This window comes from Mustela putorius, unplaced genomic scaffold (assembly GCF_011764305.1).
Source record: "Mustela putorius furo isolate JIRA1106 unplaced genomic scaffold, ASM1176430v1.1 tig00003909_pilon_pilon_pilon, whole genome shotgun sequence".
Taxonomy (NCBI): Eukaryota; Metazoa; Chordata; class Mammalia; order Carnivora; family Mustelidae; genus Mustela; species Mustela putorius.
Genome location: NW_025422057.1, coordinates 14,863,026 through 14,882,790, shown reverse-complemented (window position 1 = coordinate 14,882,790; position 19,765 = coordinate 14,863,026). Strand labels below are relative to the sequence as shown.

The window sequence follows — 19,765 nt, the reverse complement described above, 5'->3', positions numbered from 1 at the left end:
TTCAATGATAAAACCTGGATAAAATGCATGGATAGCTATTTGATAGTTCTGAAAAGTATCAGTAGGGAGATCAAGGAAGACCCAAATTCAAAGTGCCACTAAACCTTTTGGGAATTTACCATTATTTTCTTCTGGTATCCCCTGACTTGAAACTTAATGCAGGCTGAAACCTGAGAGTGACTACTGAGGTCTAGACAAGAAACATCATGGAAACATCCCCTAGTTCTGAGTTAGGGCAAGGAAAAGGAAAAGGAAGCTCTTCAGAGTGAACGTGGAGACCTCCCATTTTTTCTCTCTCTCCCTAGTTCACTCACCCCCACCCCCAAATCCCAAGCAGTCCTACAACAGTAACATGGCTGGAATGAGAAGTTGCAAGAACCAAATCTCCAAAGGAGGGGAATCTTCCTTTACATACGGTAGAGCTGTGGTTACAAGAGGGCTAAGACATATGCCATTGCTTTTTCCTTTCCTCTGTCCCCCTAGCCCAGAATGCGGCACATTCATGGAAGTGAGCAGTTTCTGGCCAAAGGATGACAAGTGGTGCCCAGAGAATCAGGAAGGATCTGGGAAATGAAATAACAGAGAGAAAGTCATCCTATAAAGTCACTTATGACTTTATGGGATCACTTTTCAGCAGCACAGGAGAGGATCTGATCCTAATTAACATACCAAAGAATTTGAGACCTGACCTAATGGTTAGAACTCTGTCCACACCGCAGACTGAACCTGAAGGGCAAGACTCAAATAGTACTGAAAAGGTTTTGGGTGAATTGTAACCACAGCCTACAGATGGCTAAAACAAAGTTTTGCTATAGGGAGTATCAACATTCTCTATAGAATGTTAGTGACCCCGGTCGCTCAGGAAAGTTAATGTAACAGGAGAGAATTCTGCAGTAGAGGGAGTAGCAGAGAGGTCTGGGATGGAAGTGGGGCCATTCTTAAGTTTTGTTAGCAAAGTCCACAATTGTCAATGTTTATCGCTTTATGATAAAAACCTTTTCATAATGTTTTGGTGCTGGATCTACTAACCATGCACATGGTAGAAAAATAACATTAGACTCTTAGCTCATGCTAAATATAAAAGTAAATTCCAGGAGAAAGGGAAGACAAGGATATATCTAGAAGATGAAATAGGAATTCTTCTTCATAACTTTAGAATAGGGAAAATTATACACAAAGCACTACAATAATATTAAACTACTGTAAAACTAAAAAGTTTTGTCATCAGAAGATATCCACAGTATTATAAAAAATCTAGCTTCCCAGTGGTATAAAATATAACTTGCATAAAGGACAAAGGTCTTATATTCACAATATATAACTCATATAAATCAGTAAAAACAGTCTGAAACTGTAACCCTTCCCTGCGAAAATGGTGAGAGACTTGGATAGGCACTTCACAAAAGAGGATATGATATCTAAGTGACTAACAAAACATAAACATGTGCTCAATTTAATTTTTACCAGGGAATGCAAATTAAAGCCACAATAGAATACAGCTTACTATATCCTCATCAAAGACGCTTAAAATTAAAAAACAAAACAAGAACAAATGTAGGAGAGGATGTGGAACTCTCAAAATTTCTGGTAGTCTAGAAACTGGAATAACAACTTTGAAAACACCTTGACATAATATTCTAAAGTTGAATTGACTTATACTTCGTGATCCAACAATTCTATTCCACCAAAAACCACATAAAAATAGGGCATCATGTTTTATGTAACCAAACCCTTAGAATATCCTAAATACCCAAAAATAATTGAATAGAGAATATAGCCATTTAATGAAAAAATATGGGGTAATGAAAAAGAACAAATGACTCCTACAAGAACGATATAGAAGTCACTCACAAACATAATGTTGAACAAAAGAAGCCAAAAACAAAAAAGACTAAATACTATAGGATTTCACTTGTATGAAGTTCATAAATATGCAGAACCAAACTATAGTGTTAAAAATCAACATGTGAGCTACCTTTGAGGAGGAAGGAGTGGGTGAATTGCTATTTCTTTATTGGGGTGTTAGTTACATGGGTATATTATCTTTGGATAGTTTGTTGAGCTGAATGCTTGTGATTTCTCTGTGTGTATTATGTATTGATGTTCTGGGAAAGTTTTTAAAAAGAGCATTTCCTACTTTTAAACTATTAAGGAAATTTTATAATTAAAATATTATTTCCAACTACGTGATTTCAAAAAGGTATGCCTTAAATAAAGATTGAGTTTAGAAAGGAGAATTGTATACAATGATCTTTATCATTTTTTTGAAAATTTAGAAGATTAAGATATTATCTAGGTAGGTTATTTGTAGCAGGAGGAGTTAACTAGGAAGATCTTCCATATTAGATGTTGTTTGTCCTTTTATTATCTTGCCAGGGAGGCTTGAGAGCACTGTACTTTTTGTAAAATATTTGAAGGAAGGATTGAAGAGTTATCAAAGATGCTTTGTAGATTTTTAAATGTGTTAGTAGTTTGGAGGAGGCTCATTTGGTTATTTTCCTATGAATTTTACAAAATGGTATCTGAAATTGATTTTATGTATTATTTCTCAGGCTTAATTTAACTTCTTACATATGGCTATAAAGCAGTGATTTTATTTGGGCGGGATTGCTCCCTCACTAGCTTCATGGGTGGGCTAAAACCCATTTATGGGTAGCCTTCAATAGCCAAATGCTAGGTGAAGATTGAGCATATATAATGGTATATAATGTGAGTCCTGAATTCTTGCATCCATTTTTGTTCCTAAGTGGGAAACAAGCCTGAGGATAGAGCTGAAACACAGCTAAATATATAGGTCAGAGAATCAGAGAACAATGTAGTTAGGGTGCTGATTAGTCCAAACCTCGGAGTTATTTTTCCTTTTGACTTTGGGGAGTGCCTGGGTCTGCTTGGGCTGTCATACCACAGACCGAATGGCTTTAACAATAGAAATTTTTTAATCTTACAGTCCTGCAGGCTGGAGAATCCAGGATTTGAGGGCTAGCATTGTTGGTTTCTGGTTTGAGAATTCTTGATTTGCAGATGGTTGTCTTTTTGCTCTGTGTTCACATCGTCTTTCCTCAGTGCATGTACATGGAGAGAGAGTGCAGGCTCTCTGAGGTCTCTTTTGGTAAGGACACTAATTCTGTTGGCTCAGGGTTCCATCCTTATGATCTCATTTAACTTTAATCACAACTCAAAGTCCCTATTTTCAAATATAATTGCATTTGGGGTGAGGGATTCCACATATAAGTTTTGCAGGAACATAATTTGTCCATTGCATTCTGCCTCTGGCCTCCCATGATCATGTTCTTTTTACATGACAAATGCATTCATTTTTTTTTTTATAATTTTTTATTTTTTATAAACATATATTTTATCCCGACAATCTCAAAAGCCTTAACTCATTCTAGGAGCAACTCTAGAGTTTGACGTCTCATCTAAACACCGTCTAGATCAGGGACGCCTGGGTGGCTCAGTTGTTGGGCATCTGCCTTTGGCTCAGGTCATGATGAGCTTCACATGGAGCCCCACATGGAGCCCCACTGCATCGGGCTCTGCATTGGGCTCCCTGCTAAGCAGGAAGCCCACTTCTCCCTCTCCCACCCCCTTCCCCATTCTGCTTGTATTCCCTCTCTGGACGTCTCTCTCTGTCAAATGAATCTATAAAATCTTAAAAAAAAAAAAAAACAAACACTATCTAGATCAGATATGGCTGAAATTTAGGATATAATTCATCCTGAGGCAACGTTTTCTCTACCTGTGAACTGTGAAACCAGATAACTTAAATGATTCCAAAATACCATGGTGGTGCAGGCATAGCATAGATATTTTCAGTTCATAAGGGGGTTATCTGAAGAAGAAAGAGGTAACTGGTCCTAAGCAAGTCTAAAACCTAGAAGGCAAATTCCTTCAGATCTTAAAGATTTGAAAATAATCCTCTTTGGTTCTGTGCCCTACCTCCAGGTCCACTGGGGTGGCAGCAGCACCACACAGGTCTACCGAGTGTCCCTGCCCTTTTAGCATGACGAGGTGGCCCTGACCTTGCAGCACTGTGCTGAAGCTTTGTCGCCAAGACACTGGTTAGTGGCATCTTGGTCCCCAAACCATAGGTGGAACCCGTCTTGCCCTTATAATCTCTGACTTAACTTCAGGGCTACTTCCTTTTCTTAAAGGATAAAGCATGTTCCTAACTGAATAGCATTATGGTTCTGTCCCGTAGAATCTCAAGAAGCCTGACAGCCTTTTTTCATCTTGTCCTGCTTTCTCTGTTCCCTTTAAACTTACAGTGTCTCTGCTGGTATAATCCCATCTCTATTCCTGATTCTGTGGAGATGACTAATTAAATCCCCACATCATACCCATGAGCTCCTCGTTAAAAATCATTGCTCATCCACATCCTTTGTGTTATCTTCAGAACAGGACTTCTCAGCTTTTGCGATATGGGTTGGCGGAGAATTTTCCAAATCTCCAGGTTCTGGTTCTTTTGTTGTAAACAATTCCTTCCTCAAATCAATCTCTCCTCTTGTACTTAGCTATAAGCCAGAATGCGGTCCAAACCTACATCTTCAATTCTTTGCTTAGAAATATTCTCTGCTAAATTTAGTTTTATAGCTTTCAAGTTCTATCGTCCAGATAACACTAGAACACAATTCAGCCAACTTCTTTGCCATTTTATTTATTTATTTATTTGTTTGTTTGTTTGTTTTTAAAGACAGAGAGATAGCTAGAGCAGGAACACAAGACAGAGGAGTGGGAAAGGGAGAAGCAGGCTCCCGCTGAGCAGGGAATCCAATAAGGGGCTCAATCCTAGAAGCAGACTCTTAACAACTGAGCCACCCTTCTTTGCCATTTTATAACAGGGATGGGCACAGGGTGCCTGGGTGGCTCAGTTGGTTGAGTGTCTGACTCTTGATTTTGGCTCAGGTCATGATCTCAATGTCCCGGTATCAGCCCCACCTGGGGCTCTGTATCAGTGGGAGTATCCTTGAGATTCTCTCCCCCTGCTCACTCCTCCCCCACTCATGGGCATGCACTTGCACTCTCTCTTTCTCTTAAATAAATAAATCCTAAAAAATAATAATAACAGGAATGACCTTTCTTACAGTTTCCATTAACCTGTTTCTCATTTACATCTGAGACTTCATCAGAATGGTTTTTAACATCCATATGTATATCAACATTCTGTTTGTGATTATTTATGTATTATCTAAAAAGATAGAGACTTTCTCTCTAGCTGTTCTTGATTCTTTCAGAGCTGTCACCAGATTGCCTTTAATATCCATGTTTCTTCAAACAGTCTCTTCACAGCAATCTAGGCTTTCTTTAGTTCCTTAAAATTTCCCCAAGCTCTACTCATTACTCAGTTCCAAAGCTGCTTCCACATTTATAGGTTTTTTGTTACAGCAACACTTACTTCATGGTACTGAAATCTGCCTCTGTTCATGCTGCCATAACACAATACAATAGACTAATGGCTTAGACAACAGAAATTCATTATCTCACCATTCTGGAGGCTGGAAAATCCATGACCAGGATGCTGGCATGGTTGGTTTCTGATGCTTTCTCTGTTGGCTTGCAGATGGCCACTTTCTTGCGTGTGTTCATACGGCCTTTCCTCAGTTTGTGCTCACTGGAAGAAGAGAGAGTGGGAGGGAGACAAGGAGGGAGAGCAGGGAGGAGAGAAGGAGAGGCAGGAAGGGAAGGACGGAGGGAGGGCAGGAAAGCGGAAGAAAGGAAGGTGGATAGGAAGGTAGGAAGGGGAAAAGACATGAAGGAATGAAGGAAGGTAGAAAGAAAGAGAAAAAGAAAAAGGGAAGGAAGAAATAGAGCTAGAGAGCCCGCTGGGGTCTCTTCTTAGAGAATGATCCAGTTGGATCAGGGTCCCACCCTTATGACCCCATTTAACCTGATTACCTCCTAAATTTCCTATCTCTAAATATGGTCACCTCGGATGTTGGTCTTCTGCATAGGAATTTTGGGGTAATACAATTTATTTCATAGCAGGGAGTATGAAATCCATTTAGTCCCAATACTTTTTATACTGTTTTGTGATGGATTTCTGTCTCTTGCCCTTGAAATCATTTTAACTGGCAGTGTATCCCAAGGTATAATTAATTCTTGCTTTAACAATCCTCAAAAAAAGTGTACCAGTTTATGACAACATATTGCTTTTCCACTTTTACCCACTAGGCTTTGTTGATTTTTCATCATTCCCAACTTAATAACTGAAACAAATTTTAAAAATGCAGTTTTTATTGTATTCTAAGTTGGCAATTTATTTTGTTATTATTATAGTTGGTAAGAAAAAAGACATCCCCAAGTGTTAGGAAGGTATTTTTAAACCCTTAAAAGATATTTTTTGGAATAGCAATTATTAGGAGGTAAATTACCTTTTAAAATTATATGTTTCTATATTTCAACACAATTCCCTGGTTTGTAACATTCTTCAATGAAATAAAAGATTAATATGCCTAAACTATCTTTTAAAATATGTATTTAAGACTTGAATTTTATGATCAATTAACCTCAAATTGCTATAAAATAGTGACAATATTATCTCTTTTTGCATTTGGCCAACTAGATTACCACCAGAGGATATTTCTTTGTCACTAGAAACCTGCTTTACAATATAACCTTATACCACACTGTGTTACTTTTATTGAATTCTTTTTAATTTTCACTAAATGAGAATACCTAATGAGTTCCATGGTTTTTCATATTAAGAATCCTTTCCATAATGACCATTTTATGAAGGTTAAAATCAAATTACTGAAATATCTCTCCCTAAGTTCCTGTGCTTTCCTTTTTTTTTTTTTTTAAATCCCTGCAGCTCATGTACTTGCTTTTTTAAATATTTCTTTTCTTTTATGTTTTTTTCTGTTTCCATTAGGAGTATTTTACTAAAGGGTATTGAACCTTTCAGATCTTCTGGCATTATTATACAGCAGACTTTATTAAAAAATGAAAGCCCAATTATTCCTGCATGCCCCCCCCCATATCTGTTTGAAGGAGCAATAGGAGCTATTGTAGAATATGCTATAAAAAATATGAAAGAAAGTAGTGAAACTAGTTTTTCTCTGGCAAAAGTGCCACATAGTGGATTAAAGGATGTTAATGCTTGATGTTGCCTATTAAGACTTTTGACTTAAGAAATATATTAAGGAAAACTTACTAAACAGATAAGCCCAGAAATCTTAGTCACTTTATTGAATAAAAGTTTATTTCTCACCCGGCATCCATTGGGCATAATGGGAACCAGTGAAAGAACAGGGTGGTGTGCAGGGCACTGCTTTCCAGGATTGTCAGTAGGGACTGGGATTTTCTGGTAGTCACAAAAGGATGAGTTTTCAACAATGCTGGGTAAATATGTTAGGTGTTTTTAGTTTTTTGCTGTTTAATAAAACAAGTGTTCTCAATAAACTGGTTCTGTTTTAGGTAGATTTTTTAAAAAGAACTGTAACTTTTATTTGCACTTTGGTTTATTAGGAATTAAAAGCATTTATAAACATTACCTTGATAAAAAAGGTAAAATTGACAAATAGGACATCTAATGTCAGAAACAATTAATAGTTTTTTAAAATCAGTTAAAGAACTAGTTCCATTCATTTAACAAAACCTTAATGACAACTACTATGTGGCAGGAACTGAGATATATTTTCCTGGGTTTTTAATATTTATTGGAGATTATTAAAATTTTAGTAGAAGAATGTTTTTTGACTATTTTTTTGATTTTGCCTACTTGTTTGCATCATGATGGTTTCTCTTACTTTTACTGAAAACATAATATGAATTAATGTAGAAAGCATTTGCTGCAAACCCCTGAAGTATATGTTTCCACTTCACAAGAAGGTGAAATTATAAACAAAATATTATATTGGGCATTTTGCATCATTATAAAGATGACACTTTTTAGTTGAGTCATGATGTCTAGATCACAAAGAATTTAGGTTCCTCATGGAAAAATTAAACCAGTCTTCAGCAGCTTGAACTGAATTGTTATCATGCATGTCACTGTTTTGGAGGATCTACTGTGAATTACAGATCATTGAAAAAAATGCATTTTGGTACTTAAGATGTATTTAATTACTAAACGTAAATGAATTTTGATGTGTGTAGTATTATTGTCTATTATTACACGTATTTTGAAAGGAACAGTTGGTAAGATTTGTTGTTGGATTCGGTACAGGGATTTTAAAGATGAATATGCTTTTACATTTTACCGGAAAAGTAGTGGTAAAACAAGGAAGTTAGGAGAAAGAGCGGACTTGTAATTTTAACACTTTTGTCACTTAGGTGACTTACTTAAATTTGCCATGACTCAGTTTTGTTATCTTTTAAATAAGTACATAACAGTATACATAGCATATTATGTGTGTTTTTGGTAATTAAATAAATACGGGTAAAACATAGAACATAGTGCTTGGTACATATTACTGGATGGATGTTGGGTTTTTTTAATCATTATGAATGTTTATTATGAGTTCTGCTTTGGCACAGTAGGTTGGAGGTGATACATTTCTTATGTTAAAATATTTAAGTATGTTGATGGGACCAAAATTCAGGTAAATGGATCCTTGGTCTTTATCTGAAGTATTAATTCCTAGTACCATATTTGAACAGTTAAAGTTTTAATCTGGGGTGTAACAAGGAAAGTGGAATCACAATGGTAATGATTCAGACTGGAAGAGGGTTTCAAGCTATGATTGGCGTATTGAGCTGGGAAAACCTTTGTTACTGGCAGGGGGCTGGGCTTCTGTATTGTAGGGCATTTACTGGCATTCCACTAGATGTCCCCCAAATGGTGAAACCAGAATGTCTCCAGGGACTACTGAATATCCCCTGGAGCACAAAACTCTCCTGATTGAGAACCAGTGAACTAAGGGCAATCCTGTAGGCTTTTTCAAATATATAAAGAAGCTTTAGCATATGGAAGAGGAATACACTGATGCAGTGTAAACCAGAAGACAGAAGGAAACAGCACTGTATGGATAAAAGTTAGAAAGCTTAATAGAAGAACAATGTTATAGATTGAGCTAGCTAAAAATAGAATGAAGAATGCAGTGACTGGCGAGTCAGCAGCTGTTCAGTTTAGATGAGTGTTTAGAGGCACAAAAGTGTGCTGTGTATTTCTTTCCTGGGAGGGTGTCTGAATTAAATCTCTTAGGTCACCTTTAATAAGATCCTCTCTTTTGGGCAGGTGTAATGATAGCGGTTTGTAAATCATTCCAGTTGAGGCCATGAGAGTTGAGGCCATGAGGATAACTGAGCTCATTCTCTCTGAGAGCAAGAGAAGGTGACAACAGGGTGTGAACTGGGTTTTAGGGAATGTCCATAATTTAAAAGAGGGAACCTGGAATGCAATGTACCTCATTGACCCTCTACTACTGTGTCAGGAAGGATGAAGGAAAACCAAGAAAATTAAGGACTTTCTTTGAAAAAAAATTAATGAAATTGATAACCACCCTAGCAAATTTTATGGAAAAGAGGAAGGACCCAAATAAATAAAATCACAAATGACAGAGGAGAAATAACATCCAATATCACAAATATAAACAATTATGAGAGACTATTAAGAAAAACTATATGCCAACAAACTGGACACCTGGAAGAAATGGATTAATTCCTAGAAACATATAAGCTACCAAAATTAAAATAGGAAGAAATAGAAAACTTGAACAGCCCCACCAGCAAAGAAGTTGAATCAGTAATAAAAAAATCTTTCAACAATCAAAAGTCCAGGGCCAGATGGCTCCACAGGCAAATATAATCAGAGATTTTAAAAAAGAGTTAATACCTATTCTTCTCAAACTATTTCAAAAAATAGAAAAGGAAAATTTCCAAATTCATTCTATGAGGCTAGCATTACCCTGATACCAAAACCAGATAAAGACACCACAAAAAAAGAGAACTATAAGCCAATATCTCTGATGAACATGTATGCCAGAATTCTCAATAAAATACTAGCAAATCAAATCCAACAAGTACATTAAAAGAATCAATCACCATGATCAAGTGGGATGTATTCCTGGACTGAAGATGTGGTTCAATATTTGCAAATCAATCAATGTGATACACCACATTAATAAAAAAGAATTAAGAACCCTATGATCCTTTCAATAGATTCAGAAAAAGCATTTGACTAAGTACAGCATCCATTTATGATAAAAACCCTCAACAAAGTAGGGATAGAGGGAACATACCTCAACATCATGAAGGCTGTATATGAAAAACCCATAGTTAATATGCTCAATGGGGAAAAACTGAGAGCTTTTCCTCTACAGTCAGGAATAAAACAAGGATGTCCACTCTCACCATTGTTATTTAATATAGTATTGGAATCCTAGCCACAGTAATCAGAGAACAAAAAGAAATAAAAAGGAGCCAAATCAGCAAGGAAGAAGTCAGACTTTCCCTATTTGCAGATGACATGATGTTCTGTATAGACAACCCTAAAGATGGCACCAAAAAACTTCTAGAGCTGATACACAAATACAATAAAGTTATAGGCTGCAAAATCAACAAAATCAATCAAATGCATACCTGCATTTTGATACACCAAAATAAAGCAGCAGAAAGAGAAATCAAGGAATCCATCCTATTTACAATTGTCCCCAAACTGTAAGATACCCAGGAATAAACCTAACCAAAGTACTCTGAAAACTATAAAACACTTATGAAAGATATTGAAGATAACACAAAGAAATGGAAAAACATTCCATGCTCATGTATTTGAAGAACAAATATGTTAAAGTGTCGGTATTACTGAAAGCAATCTACATGTTTAATACAGTTCCTATCAAAATACCAACAGCACTTTTCACAGAGCTACTACAGTCCTAAAATTTGCATGGAACCACAAAAGACCTCAAATAGCCAAAGCAAACTTGAAAAAGAAAAGCAAAGCTGGAGGTATCACAATTCCATACTTCAAGTTATATAACAAAGCTATAGTATACTGGCACAAAAATAAACATATAGATCAATGCAACAGAATAGAAAACCCAGAAGTGAACCCACAACTATATGGTGAGTTAATCTTTGACAAAACAGGAAAGCATATCCAAGGGGAAAAGGGTCTCTTTAACAAATGGTGCTGGGAAGACTGGACAGCAACATGCAGAAGAATGAAACATTCTGGACCATTTCCATACAGAAACACAACAGTAAATTCAAAGTGGACTAAAGACCTAAATATGAGATAAGAAAACATTATAATCTTAGAGGATATTACAGATAGTAACCTCTTTGACATGGCTATAGCAATTTCTTACTATATATGTTTCCTGAGTCAAGGGAAACAAAAGCAAAAATAAACTATTGGGATTTCATTAAAATGAAAAGCTTCTGTACAGGGAAGGAAATAATCAAAAACCCACTGCATAGGAGAAGATATTTGCAAGTAACATATCCGATAAAGGGTTAGTATCCAACATATATGAAGATCTAATAAAACTCAACACCCAAACAATAAATAATTGAATTAAAGAATGGGCAGAAGAAATGAATTGGTATTTTTCCAAAGAAGATGAACAGATGGCCAACAGATACATGAAAAGATGCTCCACAGGGAAATGCAGATCAAAACTACAATGAGGTATCACCTTACACCAGTGAGATTGGCTAAAATTAACAATACAAGAAACAACAAGTGTTGATGAGGGTGTGGAGAAATGGGAACCCTCTTACACTGTTGGTGGAAATGCAAAATGGTACGGGCTCTGTGGAAAACAGTATGGAGGTTCCACAGAAAGTTAAAAATCGAACTGTCCTATGAGGAAGCAGTTGCACTACTAGGTATTTATACAAAGAATACAAAAATACTAAATACAAAAATACCAAGTTGAAGGGATACATGCACCAATGTTTACAGCAACATCATCTGCAAAGAGCCCAAATGTCCATTGACTGATGAATGGATAAAGAGGATGTGGTATATGTATGTGTGTATCCATAATACATATATATAATGGAATATTACTTAGCTATAAAAAAGAATGAAATCTTGCCATTTTCAGTGATGTGGATGGAGGAAGAGAGTATTATACTAAGGGAGATAACTCACAGAATGACAAGTACCATATGATTTCACTCATATGTGGAATTTAAGAATCAAAACAATAAACATAGGGGGAAACAGAGACAAATCTAAGAACGGATTCCTAACAACCAAGAATAAACTGTGGTGAGCAGAGCGGAAGTGGACGGGATGGGATGGGTTAACTAGGCAGTAGGGATTAAGGACGGCACTTGCCGTGATGAGCACGGGCCGTTGTATGTAAGTGTTGAATTAATAAATTGTACACCTGAAACTAATATTACACTGTAGGTTAACTAACTGGAATTTAAATAAAAATTTTTAAAAAGGAAATAAAGTTTTAAGAAAGTTTTAAAGAACGGATGTCTAGCATTATCAATTAAAAAGTGGGAGTCTGTTAATAGAGAAAAGACCAGTTTATTTAATATGTAGAAAGTCAGGGTGAGGAAAGTATCCTCTAAAATACTGCATATTTTATAAACATTGATCATTATTGATACTAACAACTTTGTGTGTCTATAAGCCAGATGCTACATTGCGAGGGGTTGAACAGGACTAGGTTGTGAGGAAGTTGACATGGAGGTGGCTACATTGAATACTTGCTTGATAAATTAGAGGAAGTCATGGGCTCAATAAAATAAGGTTGTTGTTTCTATTTTTCAGGAGATAATGGGACTTGGGTACTTTTGGAAATCTAAATTAAGATGAAGTAAAAAGAAAGAGTTTATAAATATTAGGGGGGAGATAATTATTAAAAAACCCCAAAGACACCATACTAGTTAAAAAGGTTAGGGTCACAGACTTTTTTTCCTTTTTTAATCCTCTTTATTTGATACCGGATAACAGATTAGATAATGCAAATGGAAATACAACTATTGTGAGATTGTATGCAAAATGAGAGTTCCCAACAGTTGTGGAGGAGAGAGTTTCAGGCTTAAAAGCTAGATTTGAACTTTGACTCTACTGCTCACTCGCTTTGTGACAATCAGCAACTTACTTGGAACTTTCTGAGCCTTGGATTTTTCTTTTTGAAAATAAGAATAATATATTCCGCCTGGGAGTGTTCTTCTAAAACCAAACCCATGCTTCAGTGTGAATGAAGTATTTGGCACAGTATCTGAAATGTGTTCAGTGCTCATTGGTTAGGTGCTGGAAATGCCATTTTCATCATTGAAGGATATTCTAAGATCTTCTAGTGAAACAAGGGAAAAAAGTGTATTAAAGAATTAACAAGGGTAGAAAGCACTAAAATTTACACAGCTATGAGTGAATCAATTTAAGAATACAGAGATTATCAATCAAGGATGAAGACCAGGTTTTTAATAGTGACCAGTGACTACTGAATTTGCTCATCTCTGGGTCTATTCGTAGCATAATGTGTGACCACAGAGGAGAGGGAGGAAAAACAGTGGTACATGGTTGGAACCAATGAATCAGATCCACATGATTCTGGTATTTTGAGATTTGTTAGTCTCAAGTCACTACTAACAAAGTAACCTGCATTTTAATATCTTGTTGCATATTATACTAAATATGTGTAAACACTGTAATTGAATTGTTTCTTAGTGTAAACATTACTGTATACTAGGTTTTCTCTATTTAAGTGTGACTGTTATGTTGGACTGGATAGTTCTTTGTCATTGAGGACAGTCCTATGCCCTGCAGGATAGTTTAAAAAGCAGCATCCCTGGCTCTACCATCTGATGCAACTTGTACCCCATCAATGTTGTGATAATCACACATATCTCCAGACATTGCCAAATGTGCCCTGGGGGTGAGTAGGGAACAAAATTGTCTTCAGTTGAGAAATGCTGGAATATTCTCATATCTAAAATAGTTACCAATAAGATAAAATGAATGAACCTGTGTGAAATTTAGATTTATACAATTTCCAGCTTTTATGACTCAATAGCAATTCTAAATAGATTTCTGTTGCGTATAAGACCAACACAGCTATAAACTCACAGTCCTTCTGGCAGGGAAAATCTTAAAGATAGACTATATTGTATAACAGGAATATAAATAATTATTCTACATGTATACTTTGTTTTTACTTGAGAACATTTTTTTTTAAAGATTTTATTTATTTATTTGACAGAGAGAAATCACAAGTAGATGGAGAGGCAGGCAGAGAGAGAGAGGGAAGCAGGCTCCCTGCTGAGCAGAGAGCCCGATGTGGGACTCGATCCCAGGACCCTGAGATCATGACCTGAGCCGAAGGCAGCGGCTTAACCCACTGAGCCACCCAGGCGCCCTACTTGAGAACATTTTAAACACAGCTAATTTATCCATTTTTGGATATTTATTTTTTAAATAATTAAATATTTACCAAGGCAGAATGGTTAGTTCTATATATTTTTAAATTCTGTACAGGATATGGGGAGTTAGAGAGGAGAAGGGAGTTGGGGGAAATTGGAAGGGGAGGTGAACCATGAGAGACTATGGACTCTAAAAAACAATCTAAGGGTTTTGAAGGGGTGGGGGGTGGGAGGTCGGGGTACCAGGTGGTGGGTATTATAGAGGGCATGGATTACATGGAGCACTGGGTGTGGTGCAAAAATAATGAATACTGTTATGCTGAAAATAAAAAATAAATTTAAAAAATTCTGTACAGGGGCACCTGGGTGGCTTAGTGGATTAAGCCACTGCCTTTGGCTCAGGTCATGATCTCAGGGTCCTGGGATCGAGTCCCGCATCTGGCTCTCTGCTCAGTGGGGAGCCTGCTTCCTCCTCTCTCTCTGCCTGCCTCTCTGCCTGCTTGTGATCTCTGTCAAATAAATAAATAAAATCTTAAAAAAAAATTCTGTACATATTCTTGAATATTTCATTACATGTTTCCAGTGTATTAAGCACAAATTCCTTGTGTTTTATTTTCCAGTTGTTTTTTATCCTTATTGCTGGTAGCTGCAGTGGTGTGGAAGATCAAACAAACATGCTGGGCTTCTCGACGGAGAGAGGTATCAGTAATATTGCTTAATCTTTTGTTTAAAGATCTGAGTAAACATGAATCTGTATTGCTTAATTAACCTGTGTCACTCACGTACAGAGTTTCAAGTCAGCCTTACTCATTAAGATTGAACAAATCGATCTAGAATTTTTAAGCTTTACAGTAAACTTTACCACTGTCATTTAAGTCAGTATCGGTAGAAATATTGGTTAATTGCAATGTTAATTGCAAAGTTATTTCATTTTAAATAGTATTAGAATTCATATTGAATTTATGTCTTAATACTGTTGATTAAATGATTTTCAATCTCTTTAGGTAGTTATAAAAACAATTTATTTTTATAAGTATCTCTGTTATAATTTAAAAGAAAATTCTCAGTGATAAATATTTAATTTTGGCTTTTACCACCTAGATTTTTTATGTAATCAAATCTTTACCATTTCATGATTATCTGGTAATTCAAGTATATTAAAATGTACCTCAATTTGATACATCTCTGTGTCAGAATTAATCATTTATGTTCCCTCTAATTCTAAAATTGATAAAAAACTGTAGTACTCTTGCAGAATAACTAATGATATAAATATATTAGATAGTTTCACAACTTTGTATATATTAGTCAATTGAAAGGAACAAAACAATATAATAATCTGGGAGTATAAATGTGCAGTAGGTTTATTGTTCTATACTTATATATTGAAAAAGCAAGTTTCTGTTTTTATTAGTATTATAGTCTATGAGTATTAATATTACCATACTGTTATTAGTATTAAAATTATTCTATTTGCTGTTGCATTTTGTGGTATATTTTCTATATATAATTTTGTGCAACAGTATGAAGCAGTAGTATAATTGCTTAACATCTTTTTCTCCACATACAAAATATTATATTTGAAGATTTAAAACTAATGCAGAGTATTCTAAGCTATATAGTTAGTGAATGAGATGATTGTTCTTAATTATTCTTCAGTTTTCAAACATCCATGAAAACTCAGTGTGTGCCTATAATAAGTTTGCCAACTTGACAGCTCTCCCCCAGAAATAAATAATTTATCTCAATCATCTCTGTCTGATTTTCAGTATATGGCCAATGCAACATCAGTAAGAATATACTTGGTATGACTCTATCATAAAGTAATCCAGTTGAAAGGATCTTATTAAATATAAATACATAAATATTTGACAAGAAGTGGAATTCTGTGTGGAGTCTTCTACACATGTTAAACCATCTGTTAGATGAAATTATGGATTCTGGAGTAAAAACAATTGGTAGGCAGGCAATGTGAAGGCCTTCCATAATGGCATAGGCCAAATGGCAGTTTATGCTTCTAATCATTAGAAAAGAAGTCAAGATCAATCAGGTAGCTTGGGTTCTGACCTCATTATGACTAACACTGTTTAAATATCTGATTTCTAAAGTTTATAGAATGCAACTATATAAATGTAGCATTGTGAAAAGATCAGTATATGACTCTGTCATTAACAAGTTTCTGAAAATGGTTAAGTGTCCTAATTGAATTTCCTTTCCTCTAATGAGAAGGGATTGTACTATGAAACTAATTCCTTAAGCTCTAGGAATATTTAGGAATATTTATACATAACAACTAAAGTTTAAAAATAGTATTAAATATTTGAGAAAACTAATGTGAATAGTTCATTTACCTATAAAACTTTCACACTTCTCAGGATGAGAAATTGCTTTTGGTTAGGAGTATATCAATTCAAGGAAATAATGTTGTTTTTGCATATTAGAAGTTCTAGTAAGCTGATATTAAACTTTAAATTGTAAAAGATAAATTTATCTTTTTATTGAAAGTCAAAATCTTTCAAAATACATGCTCACATGGACAGAACAAGGGAGAAATAGGAAGGGAGAACTTAGATTAGGACCACTGGGCCATTTCTAATCTGTGCCTCTAAATATTACCAGGTCCTCTTGATAGTCCCTTGATATAATATCCCTTTGTCTAGAGCTCATCTGGGTAGTGAGTCTTATAATAATGATTGAATTTAATTTGCTACCCCTACTGAAGTACATATTTTTTCTTGTTGAGATGTCATGTGATGTTTATAATATCATTTTAAAAATATCATGAGGTGTTTTCTCAAATAGAATTTTATTAATCTTTTGAATACAGAGCTCTAAATGTCATAGAAACTATCCATATGTTGATGCCCAAGTCGAGGTGCCATTTTGATGACTTACAGATCAGTTATTAGATAATAATTTTGTATTATTAAAAGATTTTCATTTTGGTTTTAAATGCCCAAAGACTTTTAACTACAGTAGTTGTAGCTAATATAACAACCCCATTTATAGACTTTATTTGGATGGAGGTAAAGATGTGTTTTTATTTGATCTTCTCTTTATTCACTTTTAACTACTAGGTTAACACAGTCCCAAAAAGGAAAGATCCAGTATGTTTTCTTTATATGATATGCCACTTTCTCTAACATTAAGACATGAACTATTGTAAGCCTCAGAGGACCTCTATGATTAGTACAAGGGCAATTTATTTGAAACACTATATGAAAATTATTTAAAGGATTCTCCTTTCTTAATATTTCTGTGATTTTTGTTAGAGGAATTATACTATTTGCTTCTCTAAATATTAGGACTGGTTTAAAATTTAAAAAAAATCTTTGGATTTTTAATATATATTGTTGAATCCAACCAGTCATGTTGCTTTTTTAAAAAGAAACTTTTTCATGCTTTGATTTCTCATAAACACATCTATACTGTTTTGTGGTGTAATTTTAGTAATCGAAGCCTATTATTGATGTAACACTTTGTGGATAACACTCCTGACAACTTAGGGGCTCTTAAAAACACAACCACAAAGGACTTTCATTTAAATATACCTCTTCATATAGGAACTTCACATTCATTTCTATGATACCCTATTAAGAATATGAACATATTAATGTGGATGGATGGAAAAATAAGTGGATATTGATAAGTGGAAATATTTTAATAGACTAGAAGTTAAGTCCATATTTTATAGTTTGTGCTTATTATAGAGGTATTATACCATTTTATTTCAATGTTACATTTAATTTTAGATAAATAGTCATTAGATTACAAAAATATTTGTTAGGAGCAAGTACACATTAAAAGGAGTCTACTGAAATATTGTCATGCTTAATAATCTTCATTTTTAAAGTGAAATTTGAGTTTTTAGTATCATAAGGCACAAACACATCCAAATGTTATAATTACTGCTTGCATTGAAGATATTTAATCTTATGTTTGACTAAGGTGAGTGAAAATATCCTGCGTATCTTAATAGTTACAAGAATTTATTTCTTTTGAGTTGAAAACATTTTTTTCCACATTTTGAGTAGTTTAATTATAGTTTGCCTCAGTTAAAATCTAACTGCAGGGGTGCCGTGGTGGTTCAGTTGGTTAAGGTTCTAACATTTGATTTTGGCTCAGGTCATGAGATCCATCCTGGGCTGGAGCCCTGCCTCTGGCTTCTCACTGGGTGTGGAGCCCACTTAAGATTCTCTCTCTCTCCAGTCTGTCTCCACCCCTGTCCCCAACTACTTGTGCAGGAGCCCACATGCTGTCTCTCTCTTTAAAAAAGAAAAATCTAGGGGCACCTGGGTGGCTCAGTTGGTTAAGTGCCCAATTCCTGATTTTGGCTCAGATCATGATCTCAGGGTCCTGGGATCAAGCCTGTTTTGGGCTCAGAGGTCAACAGGGAGTCTACTTGTCTCCCTCTTTCTGCCACTCTCCCCACTTGTGCATGCACTTGTGTGTGTGCGCACTCGAGCTTTCTCTCTTAAATAAATAAATAAATCTTTTAAAGAAGGCCAATTGCAAAATCCATAGACTAATAGATCCTGTAGGCAAATGTGAGGTTATTTATTTTATTAAGAAAAGATTGATTTATATATATATATATATTTGATAGCGTGATCATGGTGGGGTCGGGATGGGCCAAGGGAGAGAAAAACTCTCATGTGGACTGTCAACTGAGCACCAAGCTGGAGTGGGGCTCCACCCGGGCTCAGTCTCATGACTCTGATGTCATGACCTGAGCCCAAACCAAGAGTCCATGCCTTAACCGACTGAGCCACACAGGGCCCCTAAGGTTATTTCTAATCAACTTCATGTTACTAGTGGGTTTGTGTGTTTGAATGATTATTACATTTCCTCTATCAGCAACTTTTCCTTCTATAATTCTCTTTAATTTGCAGTCTTTAAAAGTTAAAGAAATATATTACTATGGAGCTTTACCACATGATTTGCTTATCTTTCATAATCAGGTATGATTTTCTAATGCTTGAAAATCAATAAAAACAGCTTTGCCTGGGATAAGACAATGTCCACTGAGCGACTGACCTTGTGTTTATGATGCACTACTTTCTTGCTCATTTCATAATCATGCTGCATAAAACCTAGATTTGAATGTAGCATTATCAACCTGAAATTTGAGTTAAAAATAAACTAAAATCCAGAGATAGGATTCTAGTAGCTATGAGTAGCAAACTACTTTTCTAGAGGAAAATACATGGTCTTTCCATCTCTATCTAATTGTTTTATGGTCACAAAAATAGAAGAAGTAATAATATCATGAAGTTATGCTTTACTGAGGTCATGTCATGGGTAAATAATTAATGATAGAATATTCTCTGAGATGCTAAATTTGTGGTAAATGGATTCCTATTAATGCAATGTTGCAGTGTTTATAAAATGAGTTGCTCTACCTCCTTAGACACCCACCTTTTTTAGAGAGAGAGGAGTGGTTATAGTGAAGAGAGTAATGAGAAAATGTTATTTTGGGTGGAGAAATTAA

General features: G+C 35.3%; 1 protein-coding gene across 1 annotated transcript in view; it reads left to right on the top strand.

The window, feature by feature from the left end:
* ATRNL1 (attractin like 1) overlaps positions 1-19,765 on the top strand; it is an 815,348-nt gene that overhangs the window by 395,830 nt on the left and 399,753 nt on the right. Inside the window, exon 26 of the mRNA XM_013055772.2 lies at positions 14,895-14,973. Within this exon, the coding sequence (XP_012911226.2) occupies positions 14,895-14,973 (79 nt within the window). The remainder of the gene's footprint in view (positions 1-14,894; positions 14,974-19,765) is intronic.